Source organism: Idiotropiscis lumnitzeri, chromosome 9, assembly GCF_059441095.1.
Source record: "Idiotropiscis lumnitzeri isolate Australia: NSW breed Sydney's pygmy pipehorse chromosome 9, RoL_Ilum_1.0, whole genome shotgun sequence".
NCBI classification, from domain to species: Eukaryota; Metazoa; Chordata; class Actinopteri; order Syngnathiformes; family Syngnathidae; genus Idiotropiscis; species Idiotropiscis lumnitzeri.
The window spans coordinates 7,872,807-7,896,636 of NC_142399.1; the positions used below are offsets into that span (position 1 = coordinate 7,872,807).

Below are 23,830 nucleotides of genomic sequence, written 5' to 3' on the forward strand. Positions count from 1 at the left end.
TGGGGGGGGGGGGTCACCAGGACCTCTCGTCTAGATTTAATATTTGACATATAGTGTAAATAAGACAAAATGGATAACAAATATTCTTTGAAATGTATTAATGGAACTTACATTTCACTCCTCCACCCCCAATTGGAAAAAGTTATGTAAACATACTGGCTTTAAAAGGACTGAAAAAAAAAAAAAAAAACTAAATATTTAATTTTTTATATGTATATTAAAAAACAATGTACAGTTAACATTTTTAACATCTTTACAGCAGTTTTGTGGCAATTTCTTTAAGTAATTCAAGACAAATGAGTGAAGACATTTTAAGGGACCAAAAAAAAAAAAAAAAAGAAGCCTCTGCAATGAAAGTTGTGACCGGCAGAGGGAGCAAGAGACAAGTTAATTCCAGTTCAGTCAAACACATTCGATGTACTGGTGGAATAAAATGAATAAGTGACGTAATAAGTGTGGAATGATGATTATGATAAGCATATGAATTAATAAGACACATTACAAGTGTGAAACTAGCTGCATAGTTCATTTTGGTTGGCACACCTCTGTAGTACAGCATTAGTAGATTGCTAGATGAAGATAAATGGACAAGAAAAAAATGAATGAAAAATGTTTAAGACATGTCGAGTGGATGTTATTATTTTAGGCTACAACATTAGGTACACCTGGAAATGGCTATGTGATATAAAAAAATACTATCACAAGTTTTTTTCTTTAGTAGTAGCAGTTTTGTTCATGTCGGGGAGACTTTTTTTGAAGGTTTGCTGACCCGATCAGCTGATTTTTAGACACGAAACTCCAAACCTATTTGGAGATTTTTTTTTTTTTTTTTAACATACAGAAAACTTAAGAGTCAAGGTAAAGCTGTTGTAATCTTTAAGGGACATGTTTGTGGTGTACCCAATCCTGTGTCCAGGAACATTCTTTAACACAAACGAAAACGAGTGTTCAATATTGCTTTCATGAATGCAATCGTTTCAATCAGCGAGATACGAAAAAAGAGGCTTGTTATTAGCACCGAGGCCACAGGCACACTGATATTTGGCACACTTTAGACAGTAACACGGCCGCTATGAGGAATACGGTAGAAGATAGGAAGCTTACAATAAGTGGATGGAATGCGCAGCACGTTTGGCAGAGAATGCTTTCGTGATGGAGGTCTGTTGGCAACATTTTGACAGTCAAACCGTCTGCATGGTGAGGCGGCGTCAGTACTTGGAGAACATGAGTACAAACTGGAATGTCAGTGTGAACAAATGTCGACATTTGCTGTATTAAAGGGGACCTGCTATGCATATGAGTGAAATTGATTTCAGTATTATTTTAACGGGCTGTTTTGCAGCTGTACTGAGCCGAGCTTAAAGTGGAGGCAACCAAGTGCCTTTCAGTTGCCGCTGTAACTGAATTATCTTGATTCAATGGGCGTTAGAAATAGAAATGTTACTATTTTGCTGGCGGGTGATTGATGGTAAACCAGGAAGGGAGAAATGAAATTTCTGCTCTTCTACCGTCGAGCCAATCAGTGTAGAAAGTTTTAACAAAATTCCTCAACCTCCCACACTTTGGGAGGAATAATTGTTTCAACGGTAGGTGACCAACAACATGCCCTTAGGAGCTCGTAAGAGCTGCAAATAGCTTGTGGTCAATGCCAGTGGGCTAACGTGGCTAAATGACGTGCAACCATATAGATGAACTGCAAGACGCGAGCACAAAACGTACTTATTTTTCGTCACGAAACCAGTATTGTGAAGAACATCAATGAGGTAAGTAATGCGTCGTAAGGCAACTAAGCTCCTGTACTGCCGCGACCATAGCAGAAAAAGGAAATTAACACCAGACAACTTATCTGAATTTTAGGACATAAATTTAAAACTTTAGACAACAACCCAGATGCTGCTTTACGTCTATTGTGAAATTTTCCGTAATTTTTTTTTTTTTTTTTAAATCAACCCTTGTGTAACATGGAGAACAATTTAGAATTTTTTTTTTAAACAATTTAATTATTTTTTTTTAAATCAACCCTTGTGTAACATGGAGAACAATTTAGATTTTTTTTTAAACAATTAAATATTTTTTTTTTTTTTTTTTTTTTAAATCAACCCTGGTGTAACATGGGGAACAATTTAGCCTTTTTTTTTAAACAATTTAATTAATTTATTTATTTATTTATTTTTTTTCAAAATATCGGGTCATTAATCACGGGAAACTACTACAAATGCCATGGGCAATTTAAAAAGGTCCCAGATCCGCAGTTTGGACACCCATAGTCTAACATGAGTGTACGACATTTTACATAATTGTTCAATATGAACATGATTACAGACAAACAATGGAAAAAAAGACATACCAGGTCCCCTTTTTTTTTTATATGTAACAGTTTTCCCTTAACAGTATTGGTCTGTGGGACTATACGGAGAGAGTTTATTGCTTCCATCCTGACCTTCCTCCTGTGTGGCTACTACGTAAGCAGCAGACAATACCGCGCTGCACTTTTTACTTTCAGCTGCGGCCGTCCAGCAGCCTCTTGTTTAGCATGCGCGCACTCACCAAATGAAATGAAAAGGCCTCGCTGCAATCACCTGAAGAGGACATCATCCAAGGTCACTTGTTGAGACGGAAGGGGGGGCGGGTGAGGAGAACAACAGATTTTTCTGAATCTGATGGACCTTTAGCCCTCCGCTGCTAATACTCGTAACTGAAGGCAGGGCTGGCTGGATGGATGGAAAATTTGGCTTCACACGTGCAAAATACAGACAAGCGAAAAGCGGGTGGAAAAGCTCTGACGTGATGACAAAAAAGCTCTCCGTCGGGGTTTTGCTTGAGTTCAATCCGTCACGTGCTTGAGTGACTCAACGGATTTGACAACCCCGTCTTGGAAGGATAATCCCGGGCCGAGCACGTCGGGCCTTACAGGATGGACATGTTTTCGGGTTGGTGCGGCGGCGGGTGCGGCCCCAGCCCGTCCACCTTGTGCTCCCTTCCGGCGCCCCCCAGGGAGCCGCCGCGGGCCAGCACCGCCACGGTGTCCCCAGAGATGCCGGCAAACTCGAAGGCGAAGGTCCCATAGAAGAGCATGATGATGACGCAAAAAACCCATTCGAAGATGGCCGAGGCGTGTTGTAGGATGAAGCTTTCCTGGCAGAAAAATACGCCGCCTGGAGAGGCAATTAAGGAGAACAAACAAGGAGGTTGGGGGGCAACAAATGGATTATCAAATTATTTATAGTTTTTGAGAATCGATTAAATTTCATCTTCTCAACAGTAAATGCTAGCAAATTTCCATCATCTTCTAGGAACGCAACCTGATGAGTTTTATCTTTCTTCAAAATATTTGCAAACATCTGCTTTTACTTTGGAAAACAACGGTCAACATTTTTGCAGATTCTCTGATGGAAGTTACGGACCAAAGCAGTCACGGAATCGCAAATAATTTGTTTTGTAATAGTGTATTACAAGTTTATAAACACCATCCATTTTAAACGAGCCCCAAAGTCGGTTCAAAGAGGATACTGAGCACCAGGGCGACAAAGGCGAGTAGGGTCATGCAGAGCCGGAGGTGTGCCACGTTGTACTCCCCCTGCGTCTTGGCCAGTCGATAGGTCAGCGCCGACTGCAGGCACACAAACAGCATACTGGTGGGGAAGGCGATGCCTGCTCCGACATAGTGGAGAATTTTGGCATAGTCCACCTATCAGACAGAGGCAACGAAATTGATCAGTGTCCGCCTTCGAAGATTCTTCGTCGGACCCCCACCCAAAAACATTTCAGTAAGCGATTTTCGCTACTCGCAGGCCAGCCCGGTCCCATTCCTCTTCCGCGAATCGCCGGTCGTTGACTGTACCTAGAAATGAAAACTGATAAGCCTCCCTACTCTCCAGCCTTCGGGTGTTTCTCAGCATAGTTGTCAGAGCTTGTGTCTATGCCAACGGTGCGATTGGGCGCATAATTCTGCAAGATAATTAGAGCGACAAGCAAGACACTTCATGCTCCCAAGCTATTTGCCGGTTGACCCGGCGAGAACATGCTGAACATTCCGGTGCACAAGGCTAATCTTTGAAGATTTATAGACGCTGTGATATGAAATGCAGGCAACGCAAGGTGCAGACAAAAAAAATAAATCACAGCAAGGACTTCAAGTCTTTCAGGCTTTATGTACAAGCGCAGAACAAATTTATGATGTCATGAAGTGCAGACTCAATTTGGGTGAGCTCTGCACATTTTGCTATTTTGAGGAATTTCAGACCGAATTTGAAAGACCTTCAAATTCAGGCATAACAATTGGCTGTGTAATACATTTATTCAGTATTAATAGAAATATTATGGAGGTAAGGTTACAACGTACGACCTCAACCTAACAATAAATTATCTACTTAATCTAAAACATTACATTTAATACCAAATGAAACTGGAGTTTAAAACTAGGTCTGGTAAAAATGAAAAGGGGCGGAGAATGAACTTATACTACAACCAGCGCAACTACTATGCCCACTACTACTACTAGTACAGTACCCCTCACTGTCAATATCACTCATGAGGGCTGCACGAGATTGGAAAAACTGACATTGCGATTTTTGGGGAGGTTGCGATGTACATTGCGATATTGAAACTAGAAAAATGTCCGGCGTTGTAACTGCATAATTTTCTGCTTGCAATAGCTCATCTTCAACGTGTAGAGGGCTGGCCAGTCTTCAAGGAAATACTATCCAATAAATCACATGAAGGATATATCTCTTAAACGAAACGACAGCTTTTCATTTTGTCTACAAGACAACGCGTGACAAGAAAAAAGATGAATTCATCTAACATAGAATGGATCAACTACTACATAATTCATCCGTTGGCGTGTGAACTGGAGCGCGTGCGTGAGTGTTTACATGTGAGCCTGCTGCTCGGTGTCCTAGTCCGTGTGACTAATTGCCATCATTAAAGGAGTGAAGGTGTAATGATGCACAAAGCCCTCGCTACTCTACTTACCGAAACGGAGTGAAAGAGAGCGAGAGAGACGGGGTGTGTGTGTGTGTGTGTGTGTGGTGTAAAGGACACAATGATATAGCGGCAGAAAGGCAGTGAGGACACAAATCAATGGAACTTCGATAAGAAATATGGCAACACAAGAGATGATTTCACGGGTGTCAAACTCAAGACCCGAGGGCTAGATCCAGCCCGCCATAACATTTTTTGTGTCCCACAAAAGCAAATGCGTGTCCGTTTCATGTTTCTTACAAAATGGTTTTGTTAGTTTTAATTTTGGCAGAAAATCAATTGCAATTTTCTTCACTTTAACAGCAATTAAAAGCAACCACCAAATCACTTCTTAAAATAATGTCAACAAATGTGTAGCGTGCCGCCTTGAGGGACATGTCAAATTTATTCCATAAGCAATAATGTAATGCTCTGACGGAAACTATAACGACGATGTGGCCTGCAAATAAAATGAATGACTATTTGTGGAGCTGGAGTGAAATAGGACAAGACCTCAGAGCATCGCAGCTTGATGTCATGTCTGCAGACACAGTGCTGGATAAATAACATTTATATAAGACTTTCTCCTAGTGGTCTGTCAGCCTCTTGGTGGCAGCTGAGTCACATCATGTGAGCCGAGCTGGCTTTAGATGTTATAGATCCGCCCAGTCCAATCACCCTATGCCTCAATGATTCGGTTCCAGAAATACCATATTAGAGGATGTCAGTGCCTCAAACAGTTTCGAGACATCCAATTACGACACATAAATCCTTCCTCCAAATAAACTGTTATGTTGTAGTGACCCTATTGCCAATCAAAAACGGTCACTCTGGTAGCTTAAGATTTATATACTTCCAATTGCGATTTCCTTTACCGCTTTGAGATGAAAACAGTTGCAAACGTCCAAATTTGTCCTTTCGACAATTTCCAAAATAGTCTAACTCGATGCCAACTTGGTCCACGTGCATGAACGCAGCCGTACCGTGTCATGTCAAGTCACGTCCTAAAACCTTTTGCTTTCCCAATAGCAACACCTGGGTCTCATCATCCCATTGGTTATATCGACCTGCGGCTAATTGATGCCACAGCGCCCCCAAGTGGTGGGAGGTTTAATCCAAAATTGAAATCAACACAGCTCGTACAGGCGTGATGACGATTTTTTTAAAAGAGCCACGCTCACAAGCGACGTGCTTCATCTATTTATGTCCTTCCCTGCCCAAACCGTCAAGTCTGCCTGACAGCAAAAGCCCCCGTGGCCACGCCACAGCTGTCCTGCCAGCCCGCACCTTATGTAACAAACTACAGCAGGCGACAGCGCGAGCTATGTCATCACGCGTCTCCTGCCTTTTTGATCAATGTTTTCCTCCGTGCTGTCCAAACTGCTTTTGCCTTTCTTGCGTTCCGTGATGGCGTGTCACCACTATCATTTATCTCTCCATTTCCTCCCCCCACCAAGCAGGCAGAGAGCGTGCGCCAAGTTCCCGGGCCTGTGTTTGGTTAGAGACGGAGCCTCAAGCGCAAGGATCTGACCAAAACCTCTCTGCGGTCGATGCCAGACTCCATGAGTCACACCCCAACGCCCACTCGTAAAAAATTAAATATTTGTGGTGATCTCCTTGTCAGTCCAGCAGGTTCAATATGATTTCAAGTGTGTTGCAACAGCATTTTTTTTCGCAGACGCTACTGTGCGTTTCTAGTCAATCGTTGATTCAGTCCATTTGCTAGATTTCCATGTTCGCTTTGTTTCCATTCTCCACACACTCGCAGATGGAAGTTTCATTTAACATTCCTGTGACACTCTCTCTCTCTCTCTCTCTCTCTCTGCATGCCCATCTTGGAAAGAAGCGCACAAACGCAGACCATCCATCGAGGCACGCAGCCAACTCGACAAATATTTAAACTAAGGAGAGATTCTTTCCAAAGAACAAACATCAACAGAAAAGCGGATTGGAACAGCTCCAGACAGATTTTAATAAACAATGGACTCCTCCTCCAGAATGCAAGATACAGTAAATGTGGATTAAAGAGGCTGGGGGGGTAATAAATATACAATGACCAAAAGTAGGCCAAGTTATGAGCTTGAATTTGACAACAATTAAGAAATAGTGAGATGATCATAATCCATGCACTCACGCATAAAGTCAAATTCAAAGCATCCTATTATGCCTGGTTGAAGTTTGAATTTCAAAACACGATTTAAATGTAATTATTTTGTTTTAATCTCAAACTATTAACATTACACTGCAAATAAGATGGTTTTACAAAAGTTGACTATGTGGCGCACAAGTATATATAAAAAAAACAAAAACTGAAGCAATACTAAAGAAAAACTACTCATGTTTTAAGATGCTTGACCAACAATGACGAAAAGAAAATGTCTCCAAATACTTTTTTTAAGGAATATGAGTCCATATTATTTGGATTGAAGTCCACTTTGGGACTATTCACATTTGTAGGATTCTCTATAAACTGGAGCATTGCGTACCTGGAAGTTGCCCACCATGATGAGTCCAGCAGCACAGATCCAGCCTGTGGAGAGACTCGCCGTGTTGAGGACACAATTTTGGTGCTTCTCAATGACGTGGGCGTAGCGGAGCAGCACGATCACCATAACTGTGGAACAAAGAGCAACATACAGAGGCAGTTAGGGGCCTCGTTCCGGATCAACGAACATTTTGGTACACAATGCCATTTAATCGCATAAATAAACTGACTTTTAAAGGGAACACTTGTCTGGAACAGTTGGGCTGGTTATAATAATGAGTTGTCTAAGCACAAAATGTAAGAGTTCATATTTGTTTGTTTTTTTGGGGTGAAACGAATAAATCACTCTTAAAACTTTCCAGCTAAATTTTATAGCCTCGAATCTTTGGAATGCACGTGTCAAACTGCTCAATGTTTCAGTACTTTTTGCACAATAATCCATGAATAGACTTGCGTATCACTAGCGTACACAGGCTCCCTCTAGTGGTACACAAAATAATCATCAAATTAAATGTTCCAATTGTTCATAAAAACAGAAAAAAAAATTTTTAAATCCAATGTAGTATTTTTTTAAGTACAGTTATGTTAACTTCTGAGTACAATAGGATTGCTTTAATTTTTTTTTAAAACTGTAAAAAAATGAAAATACAGTTTTCATTTCCCTTTTGTGTGCAATACAACTCAACTGAATCATTAAGCACCTTTTCCCCGATTAAAATAACATTTTGTTACGCCGTTGAGTCTGCCTTCAATTTTAATGTTGACTCAAGCGCACATCGGTGATGCTAAGAAGCGCAGAAACTTCTTGGAAGTGGATTGAAAAATCACAGGAAGTGGAATTGAGACGGAGGGAAAGTGAGAGGATGGCGGTCTTACATAATATAAAAGGTGAAGGGAAATGGAGAACACAACTGTAAGGGGGGCAGATGATTGTTTGATGGGCTAATGGGCTGTGACTGGGGGGCGTATTGTTGGTGCGCCGACAAGCAAGCCCCCACTAGTTCGTCTTTGTCTGGAACCTTTGCAGCTCCTCCACCGCTGACGCAGGCTGACCAGCCTCTCGGTAAAAGTGGGCCACGGAGGCGAGATGGCAGAATGAGAGAGGGGACGAGGAGCCCCTGGTGTCTTGACACGCAGCCCATATATTGTACTCCCAGACTAAACTGTTGTCACCGTCTCTTTGTGGGAGCGGGGGAATTAGGAGGGTGCTCGTCGCCGAACCGGCGTAGTCATGGCGAGCGTGGCCGAGCTGAGGAAACGCTTGGCTGTTCGAAGTAGACAACGCGCATCCCCGCTTTTGGCGAGAAGTGGAAATGTCAGAGACATCTCCGTGACGGGGCGCATGCACTTTACATAACCTCGACAAAACCTCTGGAGATTGACGAGAGAAAGAGTTTTTTTTAAATCAAAAGTCTCATTACCAAATATGGCCACTGGTATGAGATATAATAAATTAAATACCATAAAAAAAAAAAGAGGTCGCAATGGAAAGACTGTTGACTGTTTCAAGCAGAATTTACAACAACATAATCAGGTTCATTTGAAAAAAACAATAATGGGCAAAATAAACAGAAAATAATTTGAAAGTCATATAAAACTTAATGATTGTGTTCATCTCAACAAGCTTGACGGTGCGTGCGCATGTGTCGGCTACTTTCCAAGAGTGGCTCATCAGCAGAGTGATTTCAGTAAACAATCATGGAAAAAACAGCAGCATCTCCTTGTAAACAATCTTTTCTTTTTTTTCCCTCCCTTCCTCTTGTACAAAATGGGAAACATGCCGGCTCACTGAAAGGATAAGTAAGTCAACAGCGGTTTATTGCATTAGATTATGGCATTTCAGTCTCTGCTGCAGACTGGCCGGCTGTGGACCTTTCCACCCCCCCATTTCTCCAAAATGAGTTTTTACAGATGGGGACATTTTCGCTTGCTGGCATTAGGCGCTGGTGTAAAAGGTACACAATTTGACAGAACGGGAAAGATAAGAAACATTTGCCATGTTCGATTGGACGTGCATCATTCGTGTTTACATTTTTTGTTTCGGTGGTTTGATTTCTCGTGGGTTGTACCGGAGTTCACGTTATGGTGACGGGTTACAGATTCTGTCAGAATTCAATGATTACCGTCTGAACAGCAAGCAGTGGAACTGACCTCCAACCAGAAGTTATGGACAAGCGCTTGGGTTGTAGTCGTAACTCGATTTATTTTATTACAGCAATGAGGTTCTAGTCGATGTAGATGCAGCGTAAATAAGAGCCAGAAGAAGAGGCAGAGAAGGTCCCCAACGACTGTTAATAGTCTGAAAATTCATGCATCAAAGCATTCCTTTGGTTGAATCACACTTAACCTGACATTACGCTTGTAAAGATCACAATTACAAAAATTACATAACCTCCTGTGCGACAGCAAAAGAATGGGACTAATTTATCCCGGACACACTCATGACTGAGCTTTGATCACCTTCCAAATCACGATCCAGATTATACGCAGTCTAACCTTGGGAAACCCGGGTCAGGAAGTGGCGTGCTGACTTAAAAATTCACTAGGCGCGCGGCAGCAGCACAGACATACCATCGTGTACAATACTGCTGTCACACACACCAAAAATAAATAAATAAATAATAATATAATTGTAGAAAAAAAAAGAAATCAGCATGCATTACAATTGCGTGTTCCCACAAATGGACCTGACCACACCTTATAGTTAAACAAACCCCACAGTCCCCCACTAGGGGGATACGTTCCAGCCAAAACATTCCCTCCAACAGGGGGTATGCGGAGAAATAATACAAGCATTGTTTCTGAAGAATTGTATGGGCAATTGAAAAAAAAAAAAAGCACAAATGGGAGTAATCACTTCATTGAGTTAACCCTTGGAGCACATAAATCAATAGGCTAAGAAGCTCAAGCGCAGATTATTTCCAAAAGGCTCTTGTACGGGTACACGTCAATTTAGCCCACTTTCAAGCAGCCACAGCTACTTGCTCGACGACGGGTATTAACGTCGCATGTCCTGAACTGCCGACTAATCGGAGTAATTCAAATCAAACGAAAGGTGACGTAGGAGCAATGCTCAAGTGAAGTTGAACTGCAGGCTGACATACTTAAAGATTTAAGAAGAAGACTGTCACTTTGTGCTCAGTAAGGTGCACCATCAGCATGACAACAAAATGTGTCTTTGACACACCACAATATTTATAAAAATAAAACATTAACAAGGTTTATTCATTTCATTTTTTTCAAGTTCGGTGGGCCGGATTAAAACATCCAACGGGCCGCATGTGGCCCCCGGACCGTAGTTTGCCATCACCCGTGCTCGAAGGATTATAACACCATTACATCGAGGCTAATATCGTTAGCCTGTCTATAGAACTCTGCATTGTGTGTTAGCATTAAGCTAGTGGACTTTTGTCATCAATTTTTGTGGTTTAATTCTTTTATGTTTAGTTTGAAAGCAAACTTCAACTGGGAGTGGTGTTAAAAATCTTAAAAGTTGGCTCACTCATAAGTTGTGGTACTAAAATGTCAAGTTTCTTTCTTCCAGACACAAATTGTCAAAACTTCTCTGACTGACACTGAAGCAAACCAAGATATTATAAAACTAAAAAAAAAGGACTCAATACAAAATTAATTGAAAGGGGAACTGGTAATTTAATAGCTAGCGTACATGCTAATCTTGACACGGAACTCCGAAGAAAACAAATTTTACTGCCCTTTTCCCAGTGTTTCATCAATTTATTGATATTTTTATTGCATTTGACGCAGATAAATTGGAGCCCAACCCGGCTGACAAATAACCATTCACCCTTACATTCACACCTAGTGAAGGCATTCTCAACATTAAAAAAAAAAAATGCAAAATAAATATGAAAGTAGGTATGATTTTGTCATCGGAAACAGCTTGATTTTAGAGCGGCAAGGTTGGAAAGTAACATCATGCTCCGGGCGGTAAACATTTGAGCGAGCATCTGCTCAGTAATTGCTCATCATCACTGCAGGTGGCCGGTTATAACCCAAACAACACTAATCTGAACATCCCTTTGCTTTAGGGTCATGGTTCAGGTTTCAGTTTGGCACAATAAGGGAAGAAAAAACATGCCATACCGATGACAGCTGAAAGGGGGAAAAAAATGGGGGGGGGGGAAAAATGTATCATGTACAGTTCGTCGTGAGGCTGCTTAAATGGTGAAAAAAAATGGAACGGCTGGACTTCAACTGTATGTGGCAAGAACACTAATCGATAAAAAGAAGGAAGCCCCTGCATTTGTCAATGATCATTTTTGAACGCAATACGTAAAAAAAGAGAAACAAAGGAAACCATTGGTTCTCAGCAATGGCCACTTGTAGCTAAAATGACGTGCGCTGAACGGTTGACGAAGGGGTTAACAGCGCCCACGACAACCGTCAACGTTGTAAATTATACACATTGAATGTCGATAAATGTACGGCTCAGGCAACCGTCCAGTGCCAGCCAATCGGAGTGAAGAGACTTTCTGTAAATAGCAGAATGGCGACTCCTCGTGAATAAACATGAAGAACCAACCCCCGCAACTCCCCTCCTTACCCTCACACACATACACACAGTGTGCGTGAGCCACAGCTGGGAAACATTAACTACATGAGGGCAGTCAGAACCAGCACTTAGCAGACGGAACAGCACGTGTAGACTAACAAAAAAAGAAAAATCATCTCAAACGTATTTTCCATGGGTCTACGAGGCACACTTTTACCGCACGTGTGGACAGTTGTTTTTCATTCATATGGCGGGAACGAGTTCCCGGTAACATTTATTTTCTTCCTGGTCGTTTGTGACGCATGTGTGAGGGACACGGATTGTTGTTTTGCTGAATAAAACATTACGGCTGCACTGATCAACGCTGAGGGTTACAAAAGTCTCAAGATTTTCAGGTACTACATCGCAATCCATTGGACAGTCTCATGTGCCGATGATCATTATAGCAGCACTACGACAGTGATGAAGTCACTTAGTTGTGAAACTAATAAAGTCTAGCAAGTAAATGGAATTTATTGTGTGGCCCACGAGGTGAATAGAGACGAGTTAAAACCATGAAGAAACAAACAAAAAGTAACTCAAGACACAATTCAAAGGGCAATGATATTATCAAGAGACTAATTACTTAAAAATGCCAACGTAATCCGAGCTAGTAGTATGAACTGTGCTATATAAATAAATCTGCCTTCCCCTGCCAAGCTGTATGAAATAGTTTGTATCTTGGAAGAAGCTAAATTTAGTTTCGGCATGAGTGCAACAGACATAAACAAACAAAGCGCTAATGACGGGTGTGATTGAGTTTGTGAAAGTGTGTGCAGATAATGCCTTACCCATGAATGAGCCTGTGCTGCAGATAAGGCTGAAGAAGCAACTCTCCGGCGGAAGCGTCCCACATTTACTGCAAGACAGGGAGAACACGGACATTAATGACATGAACAACACACACAAATTCTACAGTGAACCCTTGTTAACTCCCAATAAGTTCCGGCAAAGACCGACCCCGTGCGAGATGAAAGTCGGCAATATGCTGTTTATTTTGTCACTCCCGGTTGAAGTTGACTTTAAAACTGATGCATAAAACAAAAGACAATTAAATAATGTTTATTGTTGTTATACTTCAAGAACTGGTTTGAGGGAATATCACACACTCTAAAAATCGGACTTTCCTGTGCATACTACAAAAAACAAAGAAAAGACGATTGCTTAAAATGTGTGATATAGCAGAAGCGCCAACGATGAATATGTTATCGTGGTTCACTGTGTATGAAATATTGTGACTCTTCAAGCGGTATGACCGAGGCTGCTAGGATCAAAAAAAAAATATTTACACACACAGCTTCTCTTTCAATGAACAGCAATTGTTTTGTTGGTGGTCGGCCGCCTGTCTGTGCTGCCCACCAAAAGCCAACTCAGCTGACTGCAGTCACATGCGTTCTTCAGTTCACACACAGTCAGAAGCAGTGGACACACTTCAAAAAAAATGTTTTTGAAGAATTAACTCAACAAGCGTGTTTTGCTTTTTCTTATCTTTTTTTTGTACAATTGACAAAAAAAAGGGATGAAAAAAATGGGAGGAAATGCATTAAAGCTCCCAAGTTCCGCTCGGTCTATTATCACCTGAGCTTTTTCCGTACATTTGTTGTCCAAAAATTGTCTGGTGGCAACTTCAAATTTTAGCCCAGCTCTGTCAAACGTGCACTTTTACATTGCAGCTGACTGTTCTGGTGGCCGTCTGGCAGCTGGATTACGCAAGAATTGGCAACCTTGTTTTCACCAAACCTGGTGGAGCGCCGCATCACAGGCCAAGAAAAACACGTTCAATTTAAGAAGACTTCAAACTAGTTACACCCCGCCCCCTGTAGCTTCATCTCTTTTCATTTTACAAAACCCCTTTATTTGGTCTCTCATTATTTATCTTTCATGACATAAGGTGTGATTTATTGGCTTTTCTTGAAAAGATTTGATCCAGAGATGTTACATAAACTGCAAAACTATCGAGGGTCTAACCAGCCTTTCATGTTCAAAAGCCCAAAAGTAAAACAAAACAGCGAGCGCCTCGGTTTGTTCCCAAAGATGTAAACCGGCTGCTCTTCAAGTGTGTGTTTACATGATTGCATGGGGCCTGGCTCGGCCTCTGAACAGCCACAGTGGAAGACAGGATACTTCAGCCTCGAGTCATTTTCCCAACGCGCGCGCGCACACGTACGGCGCTCGTGGATGCGGAGAAGCGTTGCCTCAAAGGAGACGTTCACGTGACTTCTACTACCCACAAGGTTGCGACGCGTGGGGGGGGGGGGGGGTAGACACAATGGCTTGGCGTTCCTGTTTGTAATCATCAGACAGACAGACACGACGGGGGGGCGGGGAAGACGGGGGGGGGGGATTCGGGCGAGGGGCCTCGCTGACCTGATGAGAGGTATGTTGTCGAGCGTGCAGCATAACGTCGGTCCACTCTGCAAATACAGCTCCTCTTCGCACGACTGGTTGTACAACCTGAAAGATGAACAGGATCAGGAGCCGTCATTTTCCGACATCCACCTCGCCTTCAAACAACTGTACAGTGAAACCTCGTTTATTGCAGTAGATATGTTCCAGACTCTTGTCAGCAATGCAGTCACACAACTCCATTTTTTTAATGTACAGTTTTCCCCTCCCACAGACTAAAGGGGAAGTCAACCAAAAAAAAAAAAAAAAATGTACAAAAATATGTTCTATGCCGACCCACCAGTCGAAAAATGGCAATGTGATTAATTTTGCAACAAAATCCTCCCATTTTAGTCATCTCAGGGGGCGGCCATTTTGTCACTTATGTCAACTGAAAATGACATCACAGGTGATCAGGGCTCAGCTAACGATCAATCATGGCTCAGCTTCAGCAAACAGGTGAGCCGTGATTGGTCGTTACCTGAGCCCTGAGCAACTTTGATGTCATTTTCAGGCGATGGATGCGACCAAATGGCCGCCCACTGAGAAGTCCAAGAACATGTGGATTGAGCTGCTTAACTCAGATTCCAAAAACACAATAGTAATCTGAATAATGAAGAAAACAGAACATTATGTTGAAAATTTTGGGGGGTTGACTTCCTCTTCAATAACGTAAAATACATTTCAACTTAACACAATTGCTAGGTAGAAAGTCTTTTTTTCTTTTTTTTTTTCTTTTCAAGTCAGCAACTAGGCTGTTGTTTGTTGAAGATTTTTAACCTTTCACCCAAAAGGCCCGTTCTGTTCTAAATTTCTAATTGTGGAGCATCCCTGTCTGTCGCTGGTGTTTGATTATGTCTCTTTGGGACAGCCACAATAGTTTTTTTGTTGTCTTTGCCAGGTGTGGCTGGTGAATGACCGTCCTACATTCCAACTGCTTGTTCACCTGCCTGGTGGCAAAACATCTTGTTCGTGGCTGCTCTTTCCACGTTAGACAGTCTTTGTGGGAGGCGGGAGGTGTCAGAGCATTAACGAAACGATGGGTTGGTTAAAAAATAAATAAATAAAAATAGTCCGTTTTTCAATAGCCATGCCTGGCAACAACAACCGTCATGTGACCACCACACCAGAAACATTAAGAGGAAGAATACACACTTGAAAATCTATAACTGAAAAAAAGCTTAAAATGTTTGCTTTAAACCAAAATAGCCCCCTTATTTGTCTTTTTGGGACTATTTTGTGGGTGGAGCCTACTTCTGTCAACCAATCAATCAAAATGTTGTCTAGAGTATACAGAGCATCTCTCATGCATTGAGAAATACAATCAACAAAACAACAAATGCAATATGCACGCCCACACTCCCCATATGCATTTGTACATAAATGTAGACACAAGCAGAGCAAGAACATACGAGAAAATATATCAAAATAAGGAAGTGTGGGGGGGGCGAACTAAGGAAATTTTACGTTTATAAAATTTCATGTTACTCAGTGAAATTGGCCCCAAATTCCTGCTTTTGTGTGCGTGTGTGTGTGTCGGGGTGTGTCTGTGGGGGTGTGTGCGCGTGTGTTCTACGCATGAATGACAGAACAACCAAATTGTATGTTGCTATGTGAAACTAGCTTCTGGAAGAATTACCTCATTACATAACGGATAATTGCAATAGGTAAAAGAGAGGATAACTAAAAAAAATAAATTTAAAAAATGAGCATTACCAGTTATCGACAGGACAGACGTGCTGGTTGTACAGGGCCATGGCATACCTGGAGAACGAAAACAAGGACAATTAAACAAAAGAAAAAGCCATCATTTACTTCTTTTATTGGGTGTTGTTTATGTACTTGGCCTTTTCCTGGAAAGACGCTTGTTGATTTGTAAATTCCTGGCTGTCGAGCGTTTGCTACTCCGCTCCCAAACCAATCAGCTCCTTCCCCTCCTTTGCGTCTTTTCCAACATTCTCCTGTTATGTGCATTCTAGTCTGTTTGGTCTTTGTCATTTTGTAGCACGTTGTTTCTTTTTCGGTGAAAATGTCTCCTTCAGTGACTTTGCCTGCAGTGCTTTTTGTTGGATTTGATTTTTGATATTCAAGTTTTCTCTGGGCTCTTTTTCCTGCATTCAGGTGGCTCCTTGCGTCATGTACTGTCACAAAATATGGACGAAACCAGGCGTGGGCAAACTACGGCCCGGGGGCCACATGTGGTCCGTTCAACGTTTTAATTCTTCATGCCAAACTTGAAAAAAATTAAATGAATAAACCTTGTTAATGTTTTATTTTCTAATAATACTGTTTTTTCATATATATTGTTGTAATTTTTTTGTTCCGTTTCATTTAAAAAAAAAAAATAAAAAATTCTCCTATGAGGTGACCAAAACACTCCATCAGGTCCTGGTCTGGCCCCTCAGTCAAATTTTAGAACCCATTATGGCCCACCAATCAAAAAGATTGCCCACCCCTGGACGACAACCCTAACCAGGAAGTGGCCAATGAGCAAAACTAAATTTGGAGGCACAGACGACCTGACATTTTGTCTCACGCCGTCTCGATAACTCAGCAAGGCTACAACAGCAGCAGTAAGAGTGCTTTTTTTTTTTTTTTTTTTCGTCAATCCTGGCGGCTTCCACCCAACAGTCGCGTTGACTTTGATCAGGTCACTGACCAGCTCTTCACAAGTCAGTGACCAGAGGACCATTATCTGCAAGATATAGACAGCTACTGTTCTTCAGATTGTTGGGCAGTGTAACGACGTCATTGTTGATTTATAGTATAGAATTTCCGACCGGTCCTTACATGCATCAGCCGCATAAAGCAGAAATGTAATAAATGAGACTGAACAGAATGAAATTGTCAAAAAGGACAAGTGGGCTTCTGATCTGCCAATTAAGAATGTTTCCACGGCCGAAAGCAGACGGCGCCATAAAATGTCTTATGACATGCGCACCTGCTCCACACACACACGAGAACAACTGCACACAGCTTTAGATTGATTGCTGAGTGACAAGCTGTCAGAATACAAAGCATGCTTGTGTCATATACTCAAGAAGTTGACGCCGCTGTAAAGTCAGAATTCGAAGAACTTTTTGCGGAGCAAGATGCCTCGAAAAAAGGCACAAAAAAAAAAAAAGTTGGAGTTTAAACCACAGTGTAGCCTGCCGCAAAATCTCAGAAGTACTTAATAATAAAACAATTAATTTTGTTTTGGTGGTTGTTTGTCATAGAACTATTAGAATTATGTAAAATCTGTTGAAAGTCAGATCAAATTAATTAGTAACATAATTGATTCAGTCATTTCCAACTTAACTGGGACAATATTGACAAGAAACACTGATGTAGTTGCTTTTTTTCGTTGTCTTATGTATTAATACGTACGTAGGCATGTAACGATTCACTCAAGCCTCGATTCAATTTAATTTTCAGTTCCAGATTCTTTAAAAAAAAAAAAAATCTTTGATTTAACATAAGTGAATGACTCATTTTATAAACCTTTTTTTTTTTTTATTTTGACATCTGAATTTTGTCTTTGTTACAAACAGTAACATTTTGTAACTTTTTAAAAACTGTCCTGGACTATTGAGATGTGACGCAAATCTTAACTTTGGTGTATCATTACAGCCCGAAAAATTGTATTGCTCATGTTGTACTGACATTTCCCATCCTCACCTATCATTATTTTGCAAAGTAAAGTAAAGAAAAAAAAACACAAACCTATTCACAAACACTATGTAGCATATTTGACCATAAAATTCTCGTGTAACTCATTATGAAAACTGCTTGAAGCAGAGCTTGACTATCTTTAGATTTTTACGTGTGAGGAGGTGAGCGCTTCAATAAATGTAAATTATTTGTACAAGTCACAGTCGCGACTGAAGGCAAATGCAACCTTTGAATAAATAAGAGTATTCAATCAAGAAAGAATGTTTCATGAAAAAGAACATGAACCAACTGGCCTCAGCTAAGTGCGAATGAGAGTTAGCCCCGCCCCCTTCTCATGTTCGCTTCGATTGGTCACGCGGATGCATTTCCTGGTTGGAAAGGTAACATTTGCCTTGAGGTTATGACAGTCATGATGTCAAAGTCGTATAAGCCGAATGGCAGATGGAGAAAACCCGCAGGTGAGTGTGAAATATGGCTTAAATGTAGCAGGCTCCAAAGCTCTTCAGCTTTTAAATGCCAGCCTAAATGCTGACAGAATCGAGACAAGAACAAAAGAGGATATTAGCAACCACGCTGGATAAGTGAGGGCTTTCCTTCGAAGAACTTACATGAGAAGGAACTGTGGGTGGCTGGCGTTTAGGAATGATTCCATTCTTTTGCTTTTCTTATAAAAATACCAGCAAAGGGGCTCAAATAAAAGAAGTCATGAAGTAATCATATAGGTTTGTTTACAAAATCGTCCATCGTGGCTCAGTTGCGGCCGTAAACTTGAACTGCATGTTTTTTTAATTTACAAATGGAACTTGAGCGAGGTTCTTTTGTTGAAAAAAAATTAATAAAAATCTGCTACAGTCACCAGTTCCAAAGAACTGCGGAAAATATAACACAGTGAAACCACTTGAAAGGGTGTGACGCAGGAAGTATGAATTCATTTAGGCTTTTTGGCCTGTGTGGCTACTAGACTATTTCCATCTACATATTTTTGGACCAAAACTTGCAAAGTTATATCACACAGGTGCTAAAATTGACGCCCGTGGGCCAGCGCAGGCCTCCACGTCTTCTGAAGTGGCCATGGCGCATGTGTTTGCTGCCATTTTAGGTCGTGAGCCATGAATTATAATCACAAAATTTCTGTTGTTCTATTTTGTTTTGCTTTCTATTTGCAGCATGAAATTTTTGAACTAACATTGATTGCCATTTCGAAAAGTTCATAATTCTCTCGAGGCCACAGATGCAGCTGAAGAGGACCGCCATGCGCCACTTCATATATGTTGCTCGTTTGGAGCTAAGCCGTGCTGTGTTTGTGTCAAACACAATGCCCCCCCCACGTCCCCTCACCCCAAAAAAAAAGACGCATAAAAATGCTTCAAGATTCACAACCCCATCCTCCATTATAAGAGGGTGTGCACACTTGTGCAACCACATTGACATTAAGATCACATTATTTTTACTGTCCCTCTCAGAAAGGTTAGGTTTTTTTTTTGTCCCAATTGAGTTGACCACAGGTTATAGGACACATTGATGCTTGAAAATGTCTTTAAATTATTTATATTCTCAAAAAAACTGCCATTGGAACAGGGGTGTGTAGACTTTTTATATCTACTCTATATGTAGGTCAGGCAATCTATTACATTCATATGTTGTTATGCAACACTGTCAATAATATCCTACTTCCAACTTTGCTGTTTGCACTAATTGTTACAATATAAGCAAGAAAATTAAAGAATCCCAGAAAGGGAGAAAAAAATCCAAACTTTTTATGATTTACTGATTTTATTTAAAGGCCATATCACCTAGCCATAGACACAGTCCTGAGCCCTAAATCGACCGGTTGCTGAAAGTGTTGCTCAATGGGACACATGGGCATGGGGTCAGCAGTGCACGCTTTATATTATGTCCCTGCAGTATTTACTTTACTCCTATCCTGTCGCCTGCGGTGAACGAACCAAGTTATGCAACAGGTCACACATCCTTTGACATGGCGCTCTTCAGGAGGGGAAAAAAGGACCCTTGACCGCTCCTCGAAACAAGGCGCCCTTGTCAATGCAACAGGAAGGAACCTGAGTTTTGAGGGTGGTTAAAACTGCTTTCGACATAGAAAGGAATGTGAGCGTGCATAAATACAGTAGCGCTCAGCATACATAAGACTAATGCTGGCATACTCTTTCGGAAGGTGGGCTCGAATTCGACAAGGGTCTGTGATTCACAACCAGTGTGGCATGAAAGGTCATTAGGTGCGCCAACTGATGCAGCGATTGCAATTTATTTCTCCAGACAGAGCATGCGCGTCTAAGTACTTACATTTGAGTACTCGCCAATTCCACCGTAATTGACAATGCTATTACGTCTTGCAATTGCGCTGAAAATGTGTTCTATTTGAATCAAATATTTTTTTATTTTTTTATTTTTAATATGACGTGGGTTTTATTCAAATATAACCTGATTTAGATTACATGTAATGACTTACATTTTAGAGACTGGGTGTCTCAGTCTGAACATTAGGGGGTACTAAAAAAAAAAAAAAGTATATGCAGAAGAGAAGAAGAACAAATCATCAGATGGATATAAAACATGAAGGATTACAGATGCCATGTTACCTCTGTGTCACGAGTTAGAAAATAATACTAAAACGGGAAAACTGTAGGAGCCAATTAGCACGTTGTGGACCAGGCGACCGGGCACACAAAACTCGCTGCCCGTAAAGTTCATGATCCGTTTTGCAGAGCATCATTTACAGTCGCAAAAAAAGCAGTCCTCCCTGTCCTTAAAGTATCTATATAAGAGTATTTTCGAGTATCAAGTACAGCACAGACATACAATATTGACACCTGCTAACGAAAATTGGATATAGTATAAGCTACAAGACATGTATCTTTGTTCATCTATGTAAAGAGTGAGGCAGAACAATTAAAGCAGATGGCAAAAGGTATGTAATTAACGGTATCTGGTACATTTTTCTAATTTAAATTACAGTATGGGTCGTGGCTCTAGGATTTGGGGAAACACTGGCCAATGCAACATCAACAAGAAATGAAATAGACTTCCTCTTCATACAACCGAACAAAAATTGTTACCCTATTTCGGTTCCTCTCTTCTTTTGTGATGTTCTAAAAAAAAAAAAAAATCTACTTAATGTGTTCCAATATTAATATTTCATGTTGTAAAGCACTATTTTTTAACTTTGGACGCAATTGACTAATTCAAGTTGTCAGCCGTGATAGACGCCAACTCAATGTAATCCTCAATAGGAAGAGCAGAGTTGAAAATGGATGGATTGGTGACCTTTTTAAGGCTCATTTTATTTCAAAAGTCAAACAAATCGAATGTCAATCAGCACCAGGTGACAGACTGCCTTTGTGTATTCATCAACAGTATTGTCACATTACCTGACTTTTGCTATGCCGTTCTTGTAGTAACATGATATTGCGCATACATTAAGTATGACGCTCCGTACACAAGTGTGAACTTTTGGAATGGGGCCATCTGTCTGTCTCCCCCTACGGTTTGCGTTCGTCTACTAATAACAGCGCATAATAGCAGAACTGTCAGCCCGGACATGACTAGGCGGTATTCACTCCCTTTAAGTGCACAAAAAGCGAGAGGTAAAATGTACAGGCTGTCATGCACAGTTCACGTCTTTAAAAAAAAAAAAACTCTTTCTGGAGAGCTAATCCACATGCAATTGCCATGGCGCCCAGGAATTCAGGGGAAACATGCAGCGGCATTGCTCTCTTGGAGGCAGGAGGAATCACCAATTTTGCTCAGATCTGAGCGGCCCCCAACCTTTTGTGTGCCACGGACCAGTAACATTTTTTGACAGACTAACAGAGATGCAAAAAAAAAAATGCAGCTAAAAAATTACAACTCAACATTACGCTGAATGTATGCAACAAAAAGTTGCATCCCGTTGTTAGCCGTGTGGGGTGGGAGGTGTAAACATCGATGCCTGGCTGCCGCCTCACACTTAACAAAAAATTAGTATAGCTAAATGTCCGAAATATAACCAGTCGGGGTTTGTGTGCACATTCATGCTCTTGTCCGCTTTAGCTGTTGTAAATGGAGAATCGGTCAGCACGGTATTTTTGATTTTGTGGAGGTGATCGATCACATGAGTGCAGGTTTGATGTCAATAAATCCAAACTATACTGCAGAACACTTTTATACTTGCACAGGGTGAAGTGGACAAGAGTAGTAATGTGCATTTGCCTTTTGGTGGCGATCAGCCTCCCCTTTTATACAACAGAACTGACAATTCAAGCAATATTACCTCACTTGCCTCCCTGCTGTGACGTCGACGCTGAAACCGGAAACAAAATAACAAGGCGAGCCCCAAAATGGGGGCTTGCCAATTTGTCGTGAATCACATCAGAAAAAAAACTTAAATCACTACCGAATCTTTTGGGGGAGGGGGGGGGGATTTCAGTACTTGTGTCATTTTTACATGCAAACCTATTATATAAGCGCCAATGTTAACGTCAGAGAAGTGTCCCATTAAGTCAATTTCACATTTTGTGCTTTTGAGTCAATTTAGATGTTTTTTAAAGTCTTCTGTTAATGAGTTTAAATGCCAATGTACATTCTTTTAGCAATTTTGGTAAGGTATTTTGTTCTCTCTGCTTTGCTTCTGAAAGTCTTTAGCTGTTGTTTGTAAATGCTTTTTGGTGCGGTGCCGTTGCCTGCGTGAAGCATGCGTACGACATGTGCAACATAAATGCAGCTGCCTTGCCTAGCATACTGCAGCACGAGCTGGATATCAAGAATATTTAATAAATGCTCAATCGGCTCTCACTTATAGATGATGACTGTCTTCTGGGGGCTTATCTTACCCTGGCACAGTGGGGGGTATCCCAAGATGACTCCATACAAGAAAACTTTGACATCCAATGCTTGAAATAAGTGTTTTCAGGGATTCTGTGGTTAATGAGTATAGGGTGGGCGGAAAAAAGGTGAATACTTACACGACCCAGATCCCAGTGATGGTCAGTGCTGGGAGGCTAATAGGCAGGATCACCCACAGAGACATGGCAGGCACCTCGAACCCTCTTTCCTCTTTTTCCTCTTCGACCATCCGAGCAAAATGTGCTCTAGTAGTTCTAACATTTAACTGTGTGGGGCTGACATCTGCACTGACGCCAAATGAGTCATTTTACAAAGTCGGGCACACTCGAAGGACGAGGCTTGTTTCAGATGCTGAAAAGAAGGAGGGAAAGGGCACCATTAAATTACCGTTACTTTGTTTCAATTTTTTACCTTTTTTTATCGAGCGCAAGGAGACTTCAATCGATCTTAGCAACGGGGTATGTTGTTTTAACATTACGCACGTGATATTAAGTCACGACTTCATTCAACAGTAGCGATGAATAACGACAAATGCTACGCGGCGTCTCGTGCCGCAAGCTAGCAACAAATAACGGCGAGCATCAATAGCAAACGTGAACACTTTACTCACCTTCCGCTGCTACGTCTTCAAGCAAGTGGTGGTTTTTTTCCACCGCAAGAGTCTTCTTGCTTAACTTTAGTGTTCGTCGACTTGTCCTCTCGATTCTTCAGGTAGCGGAAAAAGAACATAAAAGGGGGCGCGGAACCGGTAGCTTTGTGGCGTTTTCTAGTAGGAAATCTCTTAGGTGATTTAGTGATAGAATGAAAAAGAAGGGGGAGCTCGTCTGCCTTGAACGTGTAGCGCGACCTGCTTGATAGCCGCCACGAGACACTCCGGGGTATCCAGCTGTTTGACTCCGCCCCCGGCAACCTGTGCCGGCGGGGTGTGCCAAGGAGTAGCACGTGGGGGCGCT

General features: G+C 41.4%; 1 protein-coding gene across 1 annotated transcript; it reads right to left on the reverse strand.

Moving 5' to 3' along the window:
* Window positions 1–510: 510 nt before the first annotated feature.
* LOC148330086 (transmembrane protein 150A) lies at window positions 511–23,788 on the reverse strand. Its single transcript, XM_088304595.1, has 8 exons — window positions 23,488–23,788; window positions 22,997–23,228; window positions 16,101–16,148; window positions 14,367–14,453; window positions 12,791–12,858; window positions 7,449–7,576; window positions 3,511–3,688; window positions 511–3,155 (listed from the first exon to the last, which is right to left on the reverse strand). Exons 2-8 carry the CDS (start codon window positions 23,104–23,106, stop codon window positions 2,908–2,910), a joined length of 867 nt encoding a protein of 288 aa, XP_088160721.1. The 5' UTR covers window positions 23,107–23,228; window positions 23,488–23,788; the 3' UTR covers window positions 511–2,907.
* Window positions 23,789–23,830: the final 42 nt, after the last annotated feature.